This window comes from Aspergillus aculeatus, assembly GCF_001890905.1.
Source record: "Aspergillus aculeatus ATCC 16872 unplaced genomic scaffold ASPACscaffold_16, whole genome shotgun sequence".
Classification (NCBI taxonomy): Eukaryota; Fungi; Ascomycota; class Eurotiomycetes; order Eurotiales; family Aspergillaceae; genus Aspergillus; species Aspergillus aculeatus.
The window spans coordinates 291,683-306,790 of NW_017962991.1; the positions used below are offsets into that span (position 1 = coordinate 291,683).

The window sequence follows — 15,108 nt, forward strand, 5'->3', positions numbered from 1 at the left end:
ACTTCCAGAAACTGTAGGCGGGACGATGTGGCGCCGTTGCTCTAACAACAAACATTAACTTGCCTACATCTTATCAACTTACACTCCCCAACCGCATCACTATCAATAACATCACCACCACCACCAAGCCAAAAGAATCACCACGCAATACCATACCGAAAATGTTACTCGACGAAAACCCCGCCACTGTACTTCAACCCCAATCACCCCCCCAAAAAAACCTCTCAACTAATCCCCCGCCAGCTCATCCACCACACAATCGGCAACTTCAACATCCAACCCGACAAACAAGCCGTCACGCGCATCAATGACTCGCTCGCCACGCTGCAGCAGTCGCGCGAGCTGCGCATGCGCGAGGCCGAGTCCGCCCTCCGCAAGCTCTCGCGCCACCTGTCCGCCTTGAACAACCAACAGGAAGAAGCCGTGGCCGCGCACGACGCCGGCCAGCACGCCGCCGAGATGGTCGAGCTCGACACCAAGAAGTTCCGCATTGCCAAGAGCGCCACCGAGCTGGAGATCGAGAGCGAGCGGCTCGAGGGGGAACTGGAGATGCTCCGCGAGCGGCTGGCGGATCTGGAGGCGCAGGGCGTCGAGGGGGATGAGCCCACGCGTCGCGAGCGGGAGATGGATGATGCGACGCTGTAAGTTCTTCCCTGATTACTGTGGGCTGAAGAATTCGAAGGGGGCGAATAAGGGAGTGAGTGGTTATGCTGATAACGACATACACAGTCTTCGACTCAAAATCTACCGATCCCTGGGTGTCGATATCGAAGCGGACGAGACGGGCAACTTCAATAAAGCCGTGATCCGGAATAGTCGCAAGGGCGACGTCCATGTTGTCAACATTGATCCGAAATTCTCGCGGTTCTTCTACTCGAATTATTTCTGGTCGACCTTGCAGGGGTAGAGAGTGCTACCTCTTCGGGATGGCGTTTCGCTGGTTTATATGGTGTTGGGTTGGTTTCCTCGGCGTCTCTTACTGTATCTTACATGATTGATTATACCCCCTCCGCCTCTGCTGAATCGAATCTACCTTTCTTTCTGGTGTATATATCCTCCTATCACGTAGGATTAAGCGTCGATTGTGACTCTTCTGCCTCCGACTTTCCCTCCACCACCACCCCCTCACTCAGCCCCATCATCTTCAACTCGCGCAGCAGACCCTCGCGATCTCGCTCCGACAGCAAACTCGGCACGCCGCCCTTGGCCCAGAGCAGCGGTTTCTCCTCGGGGAACCGGCTCTGAATGACCGACAGCGCCTCGTAGCGGGTCTCCTGATCATCGGGCGCCAGATTCCAGAGCGCCCACCACTTCTCCTCCTGCTGCAGCATGCGCGCCTCGATCTGATCCATGCCCGGCAGCGGCCGCGCCCCGCCTTGGCCCTGGGCCTGGTCCCAAGTCAACCGGATCGGCGGCGGGTAGGGCTTCGCGCGCAGCTCGGAGGGCAGCTTGTCGCGGAGCTCCTCCTCCCACAGCGCCAGCCCGCCCTCGGCCTCCAGCTCCGCCAGCTCCGAGGCGAGCTGGCGCTCCGGCCCGTGGACGACCTCCACGCCCAACGGCGCGACGCCCAGCGCCTCGACCGCCTCGTTCCACAGCGCCTGCCGCAACACGCCCCGCAGATCCACCATCAGATACACGAGCGGCAGCGCGCTCCGCTGCAGCGCCGCGCGCACCCCGGCCGACGCCTCGCGCCGGTTGACCAGCATCCCGACGCGCGGGCCCGCCAGCGCCTGCCCCGGTCTCGGCTGCTCCAGCCGCCAGGTGTGCGGCACCCGCCGCGCGATCACCCCCTCCAGCTCGCGGATGCACTGCGGCCCCACGCGCCGCCGGTGCGCCTTGCACTGCACGGCGACGTGGATCGGCTGCTCGTGGCCCGGCAGGTGCCAGGTGCCCAGGTGGTCGATGCCGTTGTCGCTGCGGCCGCCGGTGCGGTGCAGCAGCAGCGCGGCCGCGTGCCGCAGTTCCGTTTGCACGGTGTATTCGTACAGGTTGCCGATGAAGAGCGTCGAGGTCCGCGAGAGCTCGTGCCGCCGCGCAAAGTCGATGAAGCTCGCGCGGTTGTAGTGCTTGTGTTTCGAGATCGGGGGCACGGGCAGCTGGTAGACCCGCCGCGTGAAGAAGGAGAGCGAGGAGGTCATTTTGCGGGTGGTGCGGGGGGCGGGTGCATAGTTGTTGGTTCCTCGGTATTGGGTAACGGAATGCGTGTGAGCTGATTTGTGATCGGTAGTGGTGACGTGGTAACGCGGTGTTTAAGGAGGGAGGTTTGGTTGCGTGGTGATTATTGGGGGAAAAAGTGGTGTGTGAGGGAGGGAGGAAGAGCGGAGCGGAGAAAAGGCCGACAGACAATCTCTAATCTTATCGCGATTTGCATCTGATCCTCTCTCTCTACCTTGCCGACTTCTCTCCACCTTGAGCGAGCTTCCTCTACTCTTCCCATACATACATACTCTTCCACCATCTCTTACTCCGGCTCTCCCTCTTACCTACTTGAATCAATTTTCTCCACCTCACCACACCACCACCATACAATATAAAAAAGAAGAATCCAAGATGGCCGACATCCTAACCCAACTCCAAACCTGCCTCGACCAAGTGCGTCCCCATCCTATCCCCCAGCAACCCCAACCCACCCACCCAACTAACAATCCCCCCCAAAAAGCTAGCAACCCAATTCTACGCAACCCTAGGCTACCTAACAACCTACCACGATAACAGCCCCGCCACCGTGCCCCCACCAACCCAAGCCCAAACCGCGCCCGCCGCGCCCGCGCTCGCCAAAATCCCCAAGAACTCCTCCGCGCCCCCGGTCCCCGCCAGCGCGCCCCTCGCCGCCCAGCAGCAGAGCAACCAAACCCAACAACAAACACCCGCCGAGATTCCACAACCAGCACAACCAGGCGCGGCCGGCGCGGAAGACACAACAACAGGCACAGCCCAAGACCCCGCCCTCCCGCCGGCGCCCGACTCGCCCCGGACGTTCGCGGCGCGGCAGCGCGAGCTGGCCCGGGATCTGGTGCTCAAGGAGCAGCAGATCGAGTATTTGATTAGTGTGCTGCCGGGGATTGGGTCGAGTGAGGCGGAGCAGGAGCACCGCATCCGGGAGCTGGAGGGGGAGTTGAGGCGGTGGGAGGGGGTGAGGGGGGAGAGGATGCTGCAGCTCAAGGCGTTGAGGGGGCGGTTGGAGGGGGTGTTGGGGGCGATGGAGGTGGGGATATATGGGGAGCGGGAGGTTTAAGTTTCTTACACGGAGTAAGAAGGATAGACGGGGGTGGGGATGGGGATGGGAGGAGGTGGTTGTTCAGAGGAAGGAAGCACTGGTTGATTAGCGGGTGCATGCATCGGATTTAATGATGAATTCAACTGATTATGGAAGTTATTAGGTACTGGATTGCAGATCTAGGTGCTGTGTCTTTCGTTCAAGCAAGCAAAAGTAAAAGCAAAAACGAAGACGTTGACCATGCCTTCTATATGTCTGTCTTCCTTCGTCGATGTTCGTCGGTGCTGTGTAGGCTTGTTGTCTTTCTCGCTCTCTCTCTCTCTCTCTCTCTCTCTCTTTTTGTGCCCGTGTATATCGTGCTGGAAGTCTGTCTGTCCTCCTTGATGCGCACGCCAAAATTAATAACCCAGTAAGAAACAAAAAAGAACAACGCCAGTTAATGACACCCTTCCCTTCCCTGAACCATCCAAACCACCGGGTATAGAACGAGAAAACAACAAAAAAAGTCACTTGAATAAACTCCGGTATTCGCGCATCCGCTGCTCCTGCACCTCCCGCTTATCCAACTTCCCCCGGTTCATGCTCAGATCCGCCAGCTGCTGCTTCTTCTTGGCCAGCTCAAAGATCTTCTCCTCGATGCTGTCCGCCATGATGAACTGCACCGTCGTCACCGGCCGCGTCTGGCCGATGCGGTGCACGCGGTCGACCGCCTGCGCCACCGCCGCCGGGTTGTACTGCGGCTCCATGATGTACACCTTGGACGCCGAGGTCAAATTCAGCCCCACGCCGCCCGCCCCAATCGTCGCCAGCAGCACCGTGATCGCGTCGTTGTGCTGAAACTCCTCGAGCGCCTTGTTGCGCGCCGCCAGCGTCATCGTCCCGTCCAGCCGCGTGAACCCCGGCAGCCCGTTGTCGCGCAGTGCGATCTCGATCAGGTCCAGGTGCGACGTCCACGCCGAGAACACCACGCTCTTGTACGGCCGCTGCGACTCGCCCTGGCTCTGGTTCTGGTTCTGGCTCTCCTCCGCCGTGGCGAGCAGCTGTGCCACCAGCGCGTTGGTCTTGGTGTGCGGGCCTTCGTACTCGCCCATCTGCTTCACGTGTTTGCGGCTCTGTTTCGCCCGCGCCTGGTCCCCCAGGTAGTCTTGGAGCCCGCCCACGGTGATGATGGAGTACGAGGCCGGGATCCAGCCGTCGCAGACCTGGCACCGAAGGTTCGGGGAGTGGCTCATCTGCGCTTGCTCGAACGCCTGGGTCCACCCGGAGAAGCAGTCCGGGCAGAGCACGTCGAAGCAGGGAAGCACAATGGCCACGGCCGCTTGGCGGTCGACCGCGCCGTTGTCAGCACTGGGCTCCTCGAGCCGCTTGCCGCACGTGGCACAGGTGTCGGCCGACGACTCCTGCATGAGTGTGAACATCTCGTAGGACTTCTTGTCGGTTGCGCCGCTGCTATCGCCGCCCGCTCCCTCTTCCAGGTCGATCGCATCCTGCACACTCAGTCCCTTGATCCGCTTGCGGTCGTCCGGATCCAAAAGCTCCTTGCCGTGGGCGCTGACTTGGCGCAGGATCATCATGGCCTTGAGAATGTGGTGGTACATTCGCCCTTTCATCTTCGATTTCTCTTCGCCGGCAATCACCCGCATCATCACATTCGACTCCCTGCGGAAGAACTCGTGGAGCTGGCGTTCCTTTTCGGTGAAGTTCAGCATGACGATCATATCCTGTCGCGGAGGCAGATCGATCTTGTCCTTGACTCGACGCAGCGTGAACGAATCCACAAGCACTCGCAAACTGGCTAGCACGGTCGCATCGCCTGTCTTGAAGCGACTTAGGATGTACATGCCAAAGCGACCCCGGTCGTCGTAAGGGTAAAGACCGAGGAATTTCGTCACGGAGAGCAGATCCTCCAGACGATTTTGGATGGGTGTGCCGGTCACGGACCAGCGGCGCTGCGAGTTCAGTCTGAGGATGGCCTGAGTCTGGGCTGCGCTCTGTTCGCGGATGGTATGGGCTTCGTCCAGAACGATTCGGAACATGTTCATCTTGGTCAACGGACTCACCCCCCGTTTCGCCCCCCTCCCCGATAATTCGCTGAGGACGATGCTGTACGTCGTGATGACAAGATCATATTTGGACAGTTCTTCCACATCGTTGGTCCGAGACGAGCCATGGAAGACGTAGTATGAGATTGCGTCCTCTTCGAGATGCTCCTTGATCTGCGCCACCCAGTTGTTAACCGCGCTGAGAGGCGCCACCAGCAGCGTAGTCTTAGTATTGCGGATGCCAGGGAGGCTCTTGACCAGCGCGGGATCTGGAACCTGTTTCACCCATTTGGTAGACTCTTCCAACGAAGTCAGAACCAGCGAGAGAATACTCAACGTCTTGCCAAGGCCCATCATATCTGCCAACAGTCCACCTAAGCTTTGCGGGGGCTCCTCGTCGAGCACCGTGCCACTGATGATTTCGCGGTATTTCCTCCTGCCGCCGGACCGGTAATCCCTTCGCCATAGCGAGTTGTTGTCTGCTTCGTTAGGACCGAATCTGCGCGGCTTTTCCTTTTCAGTCATGAACCAGAGTGCTTGCTTCTGATGACGAAGCAAAGATGTGCGCAGCCCAGAAGGGGGCTCCATTTCAGGCAGATTATCATTGCTCTGGAGCTGGTCGAACATTTTCATCACTGCATCGTTGACTTCCTCAGCGGTTCGCACCTCATAGTTGACCCCTACGCGACCCCTGGCGGCCACGGACGGCAAAAACGCAGCCTGAGCCCTCCGCATCTCAGCGTGTGGATTAAGTGTCGGCACACCCTGTTCCACCGCAACTGGAGACGTAAGCCATACATTATGCTGGCCGAGGTGCTTGCCGACCAGCGTAGCATCTTTCCTGAGGCCGTATAGATTGATAGACGCCCGGTAGGTCTCGGAACATGGTACCCATGGCCATTCGCCCTCCTTCCGCCGTCGAAAATCCAGCCGCGCAGTCAGGTCCACCTTCACGGCAGGCGAATCCAGTAACGGTGCAATGACGGCTGCTGTTCTGGCATCAATCACACCAAAGATCTTCCCATTTGGGTCAGAAACTTCAATGCGGTTGTTCCCGCGCGTTTGCCGATGCACCCCGAGTTTCATTGACGGCCAGTCGTGCGTTGAGTCTGCGAAAAGAGAGTGGGTCGAAGGCTTCGGGACCAACTGCGCTTGCACCGTCGCCCCCTCAATCTTCCCATAACATACCCTCTGTAGACTGAGATCATTAGACCCAGTGACCTGTATGTCATCGTCGTCGGTGGCTGCAGCTGATACATCTACCGCAAGGAGTTAGCCGGTCAATACAGGGCTCCCAACTGAGTTTCAGACGTCCCATACCTGTAGTCAAGTCCACGACATTCCCGGTGGACGAGGACGAATCCGCCTGGTCCCGCCCTTCCTTCATCCATCCGCCGAGTTCCGAGTTTCCAGTCCCGGAGAAGTTTGTACTTTGCCCAGCCTTCATTTCTTGATCCTTCTCTACCTTTACCCTCTTGATCGGCTGACTCGCACGTCTTTCCACCCCGTACATATTCTCTATGAAACTCCCATGACGCGCATCAGGGCCGTCATCGTCGAGGTGCTCGGAGCTGCGTTTGATGCTCGTGCGATCGTCGCCTTCAAAGTCCGAGCTCGCGCTCGCAAACTCAACATCGATTGTAGGCGCAGCCTGATGTACCTGCGCCAAAGCGCTCGTCGCATCCCCCGCCAGCGAAGGGGTTCGCGTCCCAGACCGTGATGTCATATTCGAGTTCGGGAGGGAGTTCGTTCTTGAGGCGCCCCTTCTCTGCTGGCGCCGGCGCGGGCTGTTGAGGAGTAGATGTGCGGCCGAGGCGGTACCCGGCGGCGCCACGGACGAGGCAGGACTGCGCTGCGAGGCGGGTGTGGAGGAAGAGTCCGGTGGGTTCGTCGAGGATCCTGGAAACGATGAGTCTTCCGTGTCTGGTCCAAGAGTGTTACTTCCAAGGGAAGGGGACGAGGGGCAATGCAACGTCGAAAAGAGGAGCGAAGACAGAGGTCCTTCTTCGTCGTGCGGGGAACCAGCGACGTCGGGGGAGGATGAAGTGGGGTCCTGGTGAGAGGAGGATGATGCGGGCTCGAGCTCGGGCTCCAGGGAGGCTTTACCATTCTTGTTCTGTAGTTGTTTTCTGTGCGCCCGTGGGTTCAACAACAGGGCGGCGTCGGAGGAAGCCATGATTGTCAGATGTTTGTCAGATGGGACAAGTCTCCTTCAGCTGCAGGCGGCGAGAGCGAGACACGCGCGCGGGCGGGAGGGAGATCCGGGAGAGACGGTCTCAAGATCGCAAACAGGGAAACTGGCGGAGAGAAAGTAGTGAAGACATAAATCGTCCAGAATAGACAAGCGATGGGGATAGGAAGCAGTTCTCGAGTAAGGATGGTCTGTCGCTAGTGGTCAGGCTGAGCATACACTCCGGAGGGTGGGAGTCCGTTGGCGGCGAAACGAGGGACAAGTGAGGGAAGGCCACAGCGTCAATGTAATAATATCGAAGTAAGCTGGTAAGACACGAGGCCCACAAGTAGAAGAAGAGAGGAGTAAGACAAGCGTGGTAGAGATGTGAGAGGTGGAGATTTTGGAGGGTTGAACGCTCGATGGTGACGACGGGGGAGACGATGCCAAGAAGTTAGCGATAGATAAGATTGCGGGCGAGTCACGAGTCATGTACGTACTGTATGCATATGGCTACTATTGATGGCCGGGGCTCACAAAGACATGATCCAAAGAGAAAGATCCCTTCACACGCTCAGCCTTCGATCTGCCGTTTGTCTTGCTTCTCCAACCCAGTCTCTCCTCTCCGTCTTGGCCTCCCCGCCCCTCATCCTCCGTTTATTCTCCGACTCTAAGTCCTCGGTCTTTCTTTCATTGTTATTCAAGCCCACTCCTCGATCTTGAAAGCAAGGCAAAAAAGCATTGATTCTATTCTTGATCCCTTTTGTCTCGCAACTATTCATAACTATATGTACTCAAAGCAGAATTATATACCGAGTGTAAGTCTGAATAAAGATTAGGTCTCCCACAATATCCCACGTGAAGATCAACTTCCATTGTCTATGACACTAACCCATCAGATGAAGTTTTCCAACAAAAGCCATACCTTGCAAATCGAAAAGGAACTCCTCATGCCAGATTATCATGATACACGCTAAATGGGGAGACGAAGAAGAGAAAAGCGGAGAAATGGGGAACGGAAAAAGCGTTGAAGATTCCGTGTTTAGCACCAGGTAAACACGGGATTCTTACTTTTGACGGCCTCCAGCCGCTCGACAATCACTTTACGTTGGTTGCCTTCCATGCCCTCCGCGGCTGCATATCCGAGATCTCCTTCGAGATCGTCGCTGCTCCAGAGCAGGTGCGCTTGGCCGCGATTACTGGAGACGGAGCTGTGTTTCTGGTGTCGGTGACCTGGCCGAGGTGGGAGCGTGGCCCAGCTGCGTTCCAAGTCTCTACCATGACTCAGCTCGTCAATACTGTCGCGGCCATACCGGTCATCCATGGTGACTGGGCTACCCGAGAGTGCCCTGCCATGGCCGGACGCGGAACCGCGGCCTCTGGATAGTTCGAACCGGTTGGGGTTTGGCAATTCATTCGGAGGGGAACTGAGTCCGAGCAGATCGGCCTCGGGACCTGTACCCAAGGACATCGAGGCACCAATATCCATTTCCTCGTTATCGGGATCATACGTGCTAGGTTTGTCGTAATTTTCGTAGCTCTTCACTTTGCGTCTCTGAGCCTCCGTGGAGGGGCCGCGGAGGGGGATAGCAACTGGCACATCCACAAGATCATCCCAGACACAGACGCGTGTTCTTCTCGTCAATTCAAGTGGGCCATGGTCGGGATGCTTCAGTGTCTCCACCACATTCCATGCCTGGCCTTTCATGACTGCAATCTGTCTCGCAAACATGCTCTCCTTGAAATCATCATCTTGTGAGAAAACACGGCGCAAAGCCATCTGTGTGCCGCTCCACCAGGCAGTAGAGGTTAGAAGCGGTAGAAAATGGTCACGGGTCTTCTGCGAAAATGGTTGGCCGATCAAAGATACGGGCAGAAACAACCAGCCGAATGGGAAACTCCGCCACTGAGAGATATTAGCACGAGCCATGCAGATTGTAATTTCGTCATTCAACTTACCGCATCGGGATGTTTCCATGGCCACGAGAGACTGTTATCAATGGCACCAATTTGGATGGTTGCATAAGGTTCGGTTGCGTTCAAGGGAGTCCCTGTGCGACTCACGGCAAGCATGGACTCATGTCTCCGGTAGGGATGAGGCGCAGTTGTCGCTCCGTCGGAATTGACTGCTACCGGGCGCGCAGGGGGCAAGTCGTCGTCATCATTTTCTTGCCGCTGCTGCTGCGCGCCATTGGGTTTCGGCGGATCAGCGACAATGGAGACTTCCTCGGTTTTCCAATCAATCTTAATCATCCAATTGTCGAGACCTCGGTCCGTGTTGCGCATGATGTAGTCCAGGATCACGAGCTTCTCTAGCTCTTCCCTGAACGACTGCTTCAGGCTTTCCGTCCAGTAGAACCGCCGCTCTCTGCTTTCCTCACGCGGCGACGGAGTTTGCGTCTGACCGTCGTGGTATGCTTCTTCGTCTTCATCGTCCGAGTGTATTCCAGAAGGGCGACATGCTTCATTCCACGGACGCTTCTTTCGCTTGGGAGCATCTTCTGCTCTGAACCCGGTATTGGTTTGATCGGGCCAAGGATGGTCGCGCAGGAAGAGGTTTGCATCCTTGTAGCCTTTGAGGAAGACCTGGAAACTACCGGCCTTGGGCGGGAGGGACTTCTTGCCCATCCAAGCTTTTCTGCGGTCCCAAAAGTCGTAGAAAAAGGACTTCGAGGACAGCCAGACAATATCGGTATAAGGAACGAGATTGGTTTGCAGCCGAGAGTCGAGAACATATGCTGCCGCTTCGGAGACATAGGATAGGTTGGGAATGAGACAAGCTCGACCGAAGAAGCATGGGAACAGGTTGCGGTGAATCCATTTGGTCCATTTTGGGTTGCGAGATGCATAGGGTTCTTCATCCTTGGGCTTGAAGACTCCCACCACCTTACCCTCGCTGTTCCGTGCGAAATAACTACCCGAACTACCCTGGGAGATCATTCGGGGATGGACCCCCATCTCAATGGCGATCCGGACACTCTCCACCACCTCTTCGAACTCCTCTCGAGCTCTCCGCGCAGCACCTTCGACCTCGTCTGACTCGAGAACCTCCGCAGTGACAGGTCGAACCCCATCGGGCGCCTGGAAGACTGAGTGGTAGATCTCTAGCTTCTCCTCCTCGAGTGTCTTTCCCTTGACTCGATTGATCTTGAATTTGGAAGCGAATTCTTCGGCCCACCGCTCGAGGCGCGCATTGATGGCTTTAATGTCCACCCCCGAGTTCCTCCGTCCCCGTCGGTGATACTGCCCACTCAGCCTCCGTCGCGGTTCGGGGGGCGAGGTCAGGCCGGTTCGTGCGGAGATCGGTGCATATCGTGGTGCGGATTGGGAGATGGTGTGGGAGTCGTGTTGTAGGTCGTCATCGTCTGAGTATTCGTATGGATCGTGGGCTCGGTCTTCTTCTTCCTGCGCCAAGCGGGCATACCCCGAAGTTGCGGGTCGATTCTTGGGCATGGTGGCAGGGCGACTGGTTTAGGACTGCAAGGGCCGGGAGGCAACCAACATTCAGTTCATATGAAAGGGAGCACGAAGGGAAGGAATTGAGGGAATGGGGCATAGAATGAACGAAGAGAAAGGGAACAATTAATACGATGAGTTTAGCCGAAAGAGACTCAAGGCATTACTGACGACCGACCGCAACAGAAACGCAAATGAAACTGGGCGGGTGGAAATGGGTGGAGGGTGGAGGTTAAGTTAGTTGAGTAAAGTAGGACTGGACTAGGTGGAGGAGACGGAGCGGGCGAGGGACTGGACATTCACGCTGTCATCTTCTGCTGTTCCGATACGGCTGTGGCTTGCCTCGCCTGTTTTATCTGGCAGAACTGTATTGATACCATCTCCGGTGCCTCAGCGCTGTCTTTTAATTGGACGATGGACCGTACAGGGTCCTGTGCCGCCACATGTCTGACGATACGATACGACACCGCCACGGCAGCTCCTCCGAAAGCGCGGGCTCCACCCAAGCTTTATGAACATCGACAAAACCCCTGAATGATGAGCAGAAGAGACGAGGGCCTAGAAGTCTGGGGCAATCATTTACAGTTGCTGTGAGCCATACATGTTCAATCCACGTGGTGAAGCAGAGATACTCAGTTACGACTGTCAAGCAGAGAACGGAGGCACAGTCTCACTCAGTACTCAGTAGGAATATCTTATACTCCATACAAATACGTACTCCGTAATAGCCACAGCTCCATTGATCGATGGCTGTCTCGGCGAGCAAACGGTTGGTCATCGTGGCCGATTAATTGTTCGACCCCGTGCGGGAAACCGGTTTCACTCGAGCCCCAATTCCAAGAAGAAGCGATCGATCTTAGGGTACTCGGTACATAACCCCTAAAAGCTTCCTTTCCGAGTAAAGAACCGAAGGACCAGATGGAACCAAATGGATATCAAAGGGGCATGCAGGGGCACGGCAACAACATTGCCAGGACTCATTCCGGGTCTAGTACCGAGTAACTTGGTTAATCGATAATCGTTTTGAGTGTACTCCGTAGATAAGGGAGGAGACATGCGGACAAACAACCATGTCGGAGAGAACAAATTAATTGTTCGGTGGGTATTGTCTGCAGTGTACTGTGTACTTGTCTCGTTTACTACGGACATGTATACGCAAGTATATAGTTAACTTCACTTCGATGACGGCATCACCTACCAGCCCAAAACAAGAAAAGAAAAACGCTGAGAAGACAAAAGAAAGTGGTCCGTAATAGCCAATAACTCATGGGTCCAGCCCCAGCCGCCGTACAAGGGCATGGAACAATCGATAAGTTCCCTAATAGTAACTGTAGCCTCTCCGGCCCAGCCTGCGCGCGCGATAAGTTAATCAATCAATCTCGTTCCACCCCCGACCACCCCGTCACGCTTCCTCCAATCTCACCTTCACCACTCCTCCCTCCCCCATTCGTCTTCGCGTTTTCCCCGGATGACCACTTTGCAGGCCTCTCAGGCAATTCAATTGATGGTCTCTTCAACGCCTTGTTCTCTGCTCCGTCACTCATTTCACTTGTTCTTCGGGTCGAGTCTCTTCGTCTTGTCTTACGGACAGCCTCGCTGAGATCTTTCGCTCCTTATCCGTTATATCTGCCTTGTCCTTTGCCAGTCCAACTCGGTTGCGATAAAACCCAGAACACGCGGGAAGAAAAGATTCTCACATCGCTTCCTTGAACGCTTGCATTTGGCTCGTGGGAAATCGCAGGAAGACATTCCAGATCAATCCTCCCTTTTTTTCCGTGGCTGGTCCTCTTCCCGAGCAGCGCGAATCTTCCCTCCTCCATACAACAACCCTCGGAGTTCTCGACGCGAAACCGCTTATATTGATTCTCAATTCGGTCAATTGAGGCCGGATTTATAGTCAATCCTCAACGACATCCTCCACGGTGGCTTCACTCCTATTCCGGGCGTCGCCCATCGACCCAGCCCTCCGACCCCCATCGCCGTCTAATCCCCAGTCCCACGAACCCGCTTACAATCCAGGCTCGTCCTCCGGGGAGAGTCAATTGGATTCGCGTCAATCCACAACTGATACTGTGACTGGAGCCTCGTCCGCATCCTCGCAGTACTCGGGAGCCATTCCGGACCTCAGCTCGCTGGACAAATTCACCCATAGTCCCGGCAGTAGCAGCAGTAACGGTAGCGCGTTCCCCAGCTCGCTCGGTCCCTCTTTGCCTGGGTTGTCAGCTCTGGCCTCGGTCGCATCGGCGCCCACTTCCAATCTGCGGTACGTATTCTTGCAGCCTCTCCTCGCCAGGTGAAATTACGAAGATATTGGTTTGTGGGACAAGTCCGTGGCGGCTGTTTGATAACTACGGGTGGAGGCCATCGACTTGATCGCGTGGTAAGCACGGTCTTTACTGACGAATCTTACGTGTTCAGAGCGTCGAGTAGCAATGCAAATCACGGAATGGCCAATATGACCTACGCGACATCATCCCCAGCGGCCACCACTGGTGGACAAGGCAATAACCCTGTAAGTAATAAATTGGATGGATGGAGCTTTTGGGGCTTATCGCAACTGGGGAGGGGGAAGTCCTTATCTACGGACTACTACTCTAGTAGTGCCAGCTGAGGAATTTTTTCCCCTTTTGACCTTTTGAGCCGGAATCCCCTCGTTTCTTTTTCGCACCCAATCTTTTGCTGTTATCAGCAGCCGCTGGGTCTTGGCGCCGCACCACCAATGCCTTATCGCTCCAACCCATCAAATCTCTCCCGATCTTATCAACCCAGCGCTCTTCCTCACTCCATCCACTATCAGCGCCGTCTCCTCATCTTCCCCATCCTCTGCCTTCCTCTACCGCCCCGTTTGCTGCTGAAAAGACCATGGCGACCACGTTGGCTGATCAAAAACGTCCTCAATTACAGCCCGTGTGCCAGAATTGCGGCACCTCCACCACCCCCCTCTGGCGCCGTGACGAACTCGGCTCCGTGCTCTGCAACGCCTGTGGTCTCTTCTTGAAACTACATGGGAGGCCTCGTCCGATAAGCCTCAAGACCGATGTGATCAAAAGTCGCAACCGCGTCAAGACCGCCGGTCAGGGTACCAAGCGCAAGGTGAGTACTCGACTCGAAAATTTTTCTTATCCGTGACGTCTCTTCCCAGTACCCGGTTGCTAACCCTTCTTGTCTATCTTCCTCCACAGTCGGGCGGTACCATCGATACCAATGGCCTCTCTGCCTCCCGATCCGAAGCAGGGACTCCGCCTCTGGGATCGCATGGCAATCGTCGCGCGTCGCGAAAGACGTCTCCGGGCCACTCCGACCGATCCAACTCGCCGGTGCCGCGCACGGAAACTCCTGGTCTCCCTCAGGTGCAACAACAACACACCCAATCGCTGCACAACTCCAATATCGCACCGCAACACATGTTCGACAGTGTGACCATTGGTGACCATGGCATGAATCCGCCAAGTTCAATGCCGTCGGTGCAGCTGCGCCAGCCTTCCCCGACCTCGACGTCCGCGACTGGCGACCGTCACCCCGAGTCTCCCCAGACTTATGAAGGTCTCTTGGCGGCGAATACATCCCTGAAGACGCGCGTGAGCGAATTGGAGTTTATCAACGAACTCTTCCGCGGTCGCGTCGCGGAGCTCGAGCGAAGCGATGCGACGGCTCGCCGGTCCGAAATGATTGTGCGCGACTCGGAAGTCCGGCTGCGACGGTCTCTGGAAGAGGCCCAGCGACGCGAGGACGATCTCAAACAGCGGGTTGCCGACCTTGAGCGGCAGCTAGCTGACAAGAGTACTCTCAACAACATCACGAACAGCGACAGTCCGGGTGAACCTTTAGCCAAGAGAATGCGATTGTCAGACGTGGTCGAGCAACCAGCCGAGTCTCCGACCAAATCGCCCAAGAGCGTCTAACCCAGGAAGGAAGGCTCAGTATGTTGGACGAAAGCGTCCGCGTTGCTGATCCCAACGTGTATTCGCGCGTTGCTGAGATCTCTGATCTGATCTTCCTTGGTCTTTTTGATACCCTTTACGAGTCTTGTCATTGGCTGGTTGTATATCGGATTAACTAATTGTACCCTTCTCCTTGGATCGAATCTTTTTATACTTATTCTCTTTCTACCACACCCCTACACAATCCCTCTCTTTCTGCTTTATTCCTAATTCCGATATGGGACGGGGAAAGATCGGTTGGTCGGCAGTCATCAGCACATCGCACGCGGTATGGAATCTGCA

At 56.2% G+C, this 15,108-nt stretch overlaps 6 protein-coding genes across 6 annotated transcripts; 3 read left to right on the forward strand and 3 right to left on the reverse strand.

Moving 5' to 3' along the window:
- Positions 1-20: 20 nt before the first annotated feature.
- Positions 21-1,008, forward strand: ASPACDRAFT_1859171 (kinetochore Spc24 family protein). The gene is made up of 3 exons (XM_020197655.1): positions 21-188; positions 244-641; positions 730-1,008. Exons 1-3 carry the CDS (start codon positions 162-164, stop codon positions 905-907), a joined length of 603 nt encoding a protein of 200 aa, XP_020052829.1. The 5' UTR covers positions 21-161; the 3' UTR covers positions 908-1,008.
- Positions 1,009-1,061: 53 nt separating this feature from the next.
- ASPACDRAFT_1859172 (uncharacterized protein) lies at positions 1,062-2,138 on the reverse strand (the record flags this gene model as incomplete). The annotated part of the gene is made up of 1 exon (XM_020197656.1): positions 1,062-2,138. The coding sequence occupies one exon, from the start codon at positions 2,136-2,138 to the stop codon at positions 1,062-1,064; it is 1,077 nt and encodes a 358-aa protein (XP_020052830.1).
- Positions 2,139-2,550: 412 nt separating this feature from the next.
- Positions 2,551-3,235, forward strand: ASPACDRAFT_63412 (med21 domain-containing protein; the record flags this gene model as incomplete). Its single annotated transcript, XM_020203889.1, has 2 exons — positions 2,551-2,592; positions 2,660-3,235. 2 exons carry the CDS (start codon positions 2,551-2,553, stop codon positions 3,233-3,235), a joined length of 618 nt encoding a protein of 205 aa, XP_020052831.1.
- Positions 3,236-3,723: 488 nt separating this feature from the next.
- Positions 3,724-7,435, reverse strand: ASPACDRAFT_46659 (uncharacterized protein; the record flags this gene model as incomplete). Its single annotated transcript, XM_020201825.1, has 2 exons — positions 3,724-6,518; positions 6,580-7,435. The coding sequence occupies 2 exons, from the start codon at positions 7,433-7,435 to the stop codon at positions 3,724-3,726; spliced, it is 3,651 nt and encodes a 1,216-aa protein (XP_020052832.1).
- A 705-nt stretch (positions 7,436-8,140) lies between these two features.
- ASPACDRAFT_125110 (1-phosphatidylinositol 4-kinase LSB6) lies at positions 8,141-11,157 on the reverse strand. The gene is made up of 2 exons (XM_020196792.1): positions 9,389-11,157; positions 8,141-9,335 (listed from the first exon to the last, which is right to left on the reverse strand). Exons 1-2 carry the CDS (start codon positions 10,880-10,882, stop codon positions 8,472-8,474), a joined length of 2,358 nt encoding a protein of 785 aa, XP_020052833.1. The 5' UTR covers positions 10,883-11,157; the 3' UTR covers positions 8,141-8,471.
- Positions 11,158-13,747: 2,590 nt separating this feature from the next.
- Positions 13,748-14,787, forward strand: ASPACDRAFT_34195 (putative GATA transcription factor (AreB); the record flags this gene model as incomplete). The annotated part of the gene is made up of 2 exons (XM_020200025.1): positions 13,748-13,978; positions 14,068-14,787. The coding sequence occupies 2 exons, from the start codon at positions 13,748-13,750 to the stop codon at positions 14,785-14,787; spliced, it is 951 nt and encodes a 316-aa protein (XP_020052834.1).
- Between the last annotated feature and the right edge of the window lie 321 nt (positions 14,788-15,108).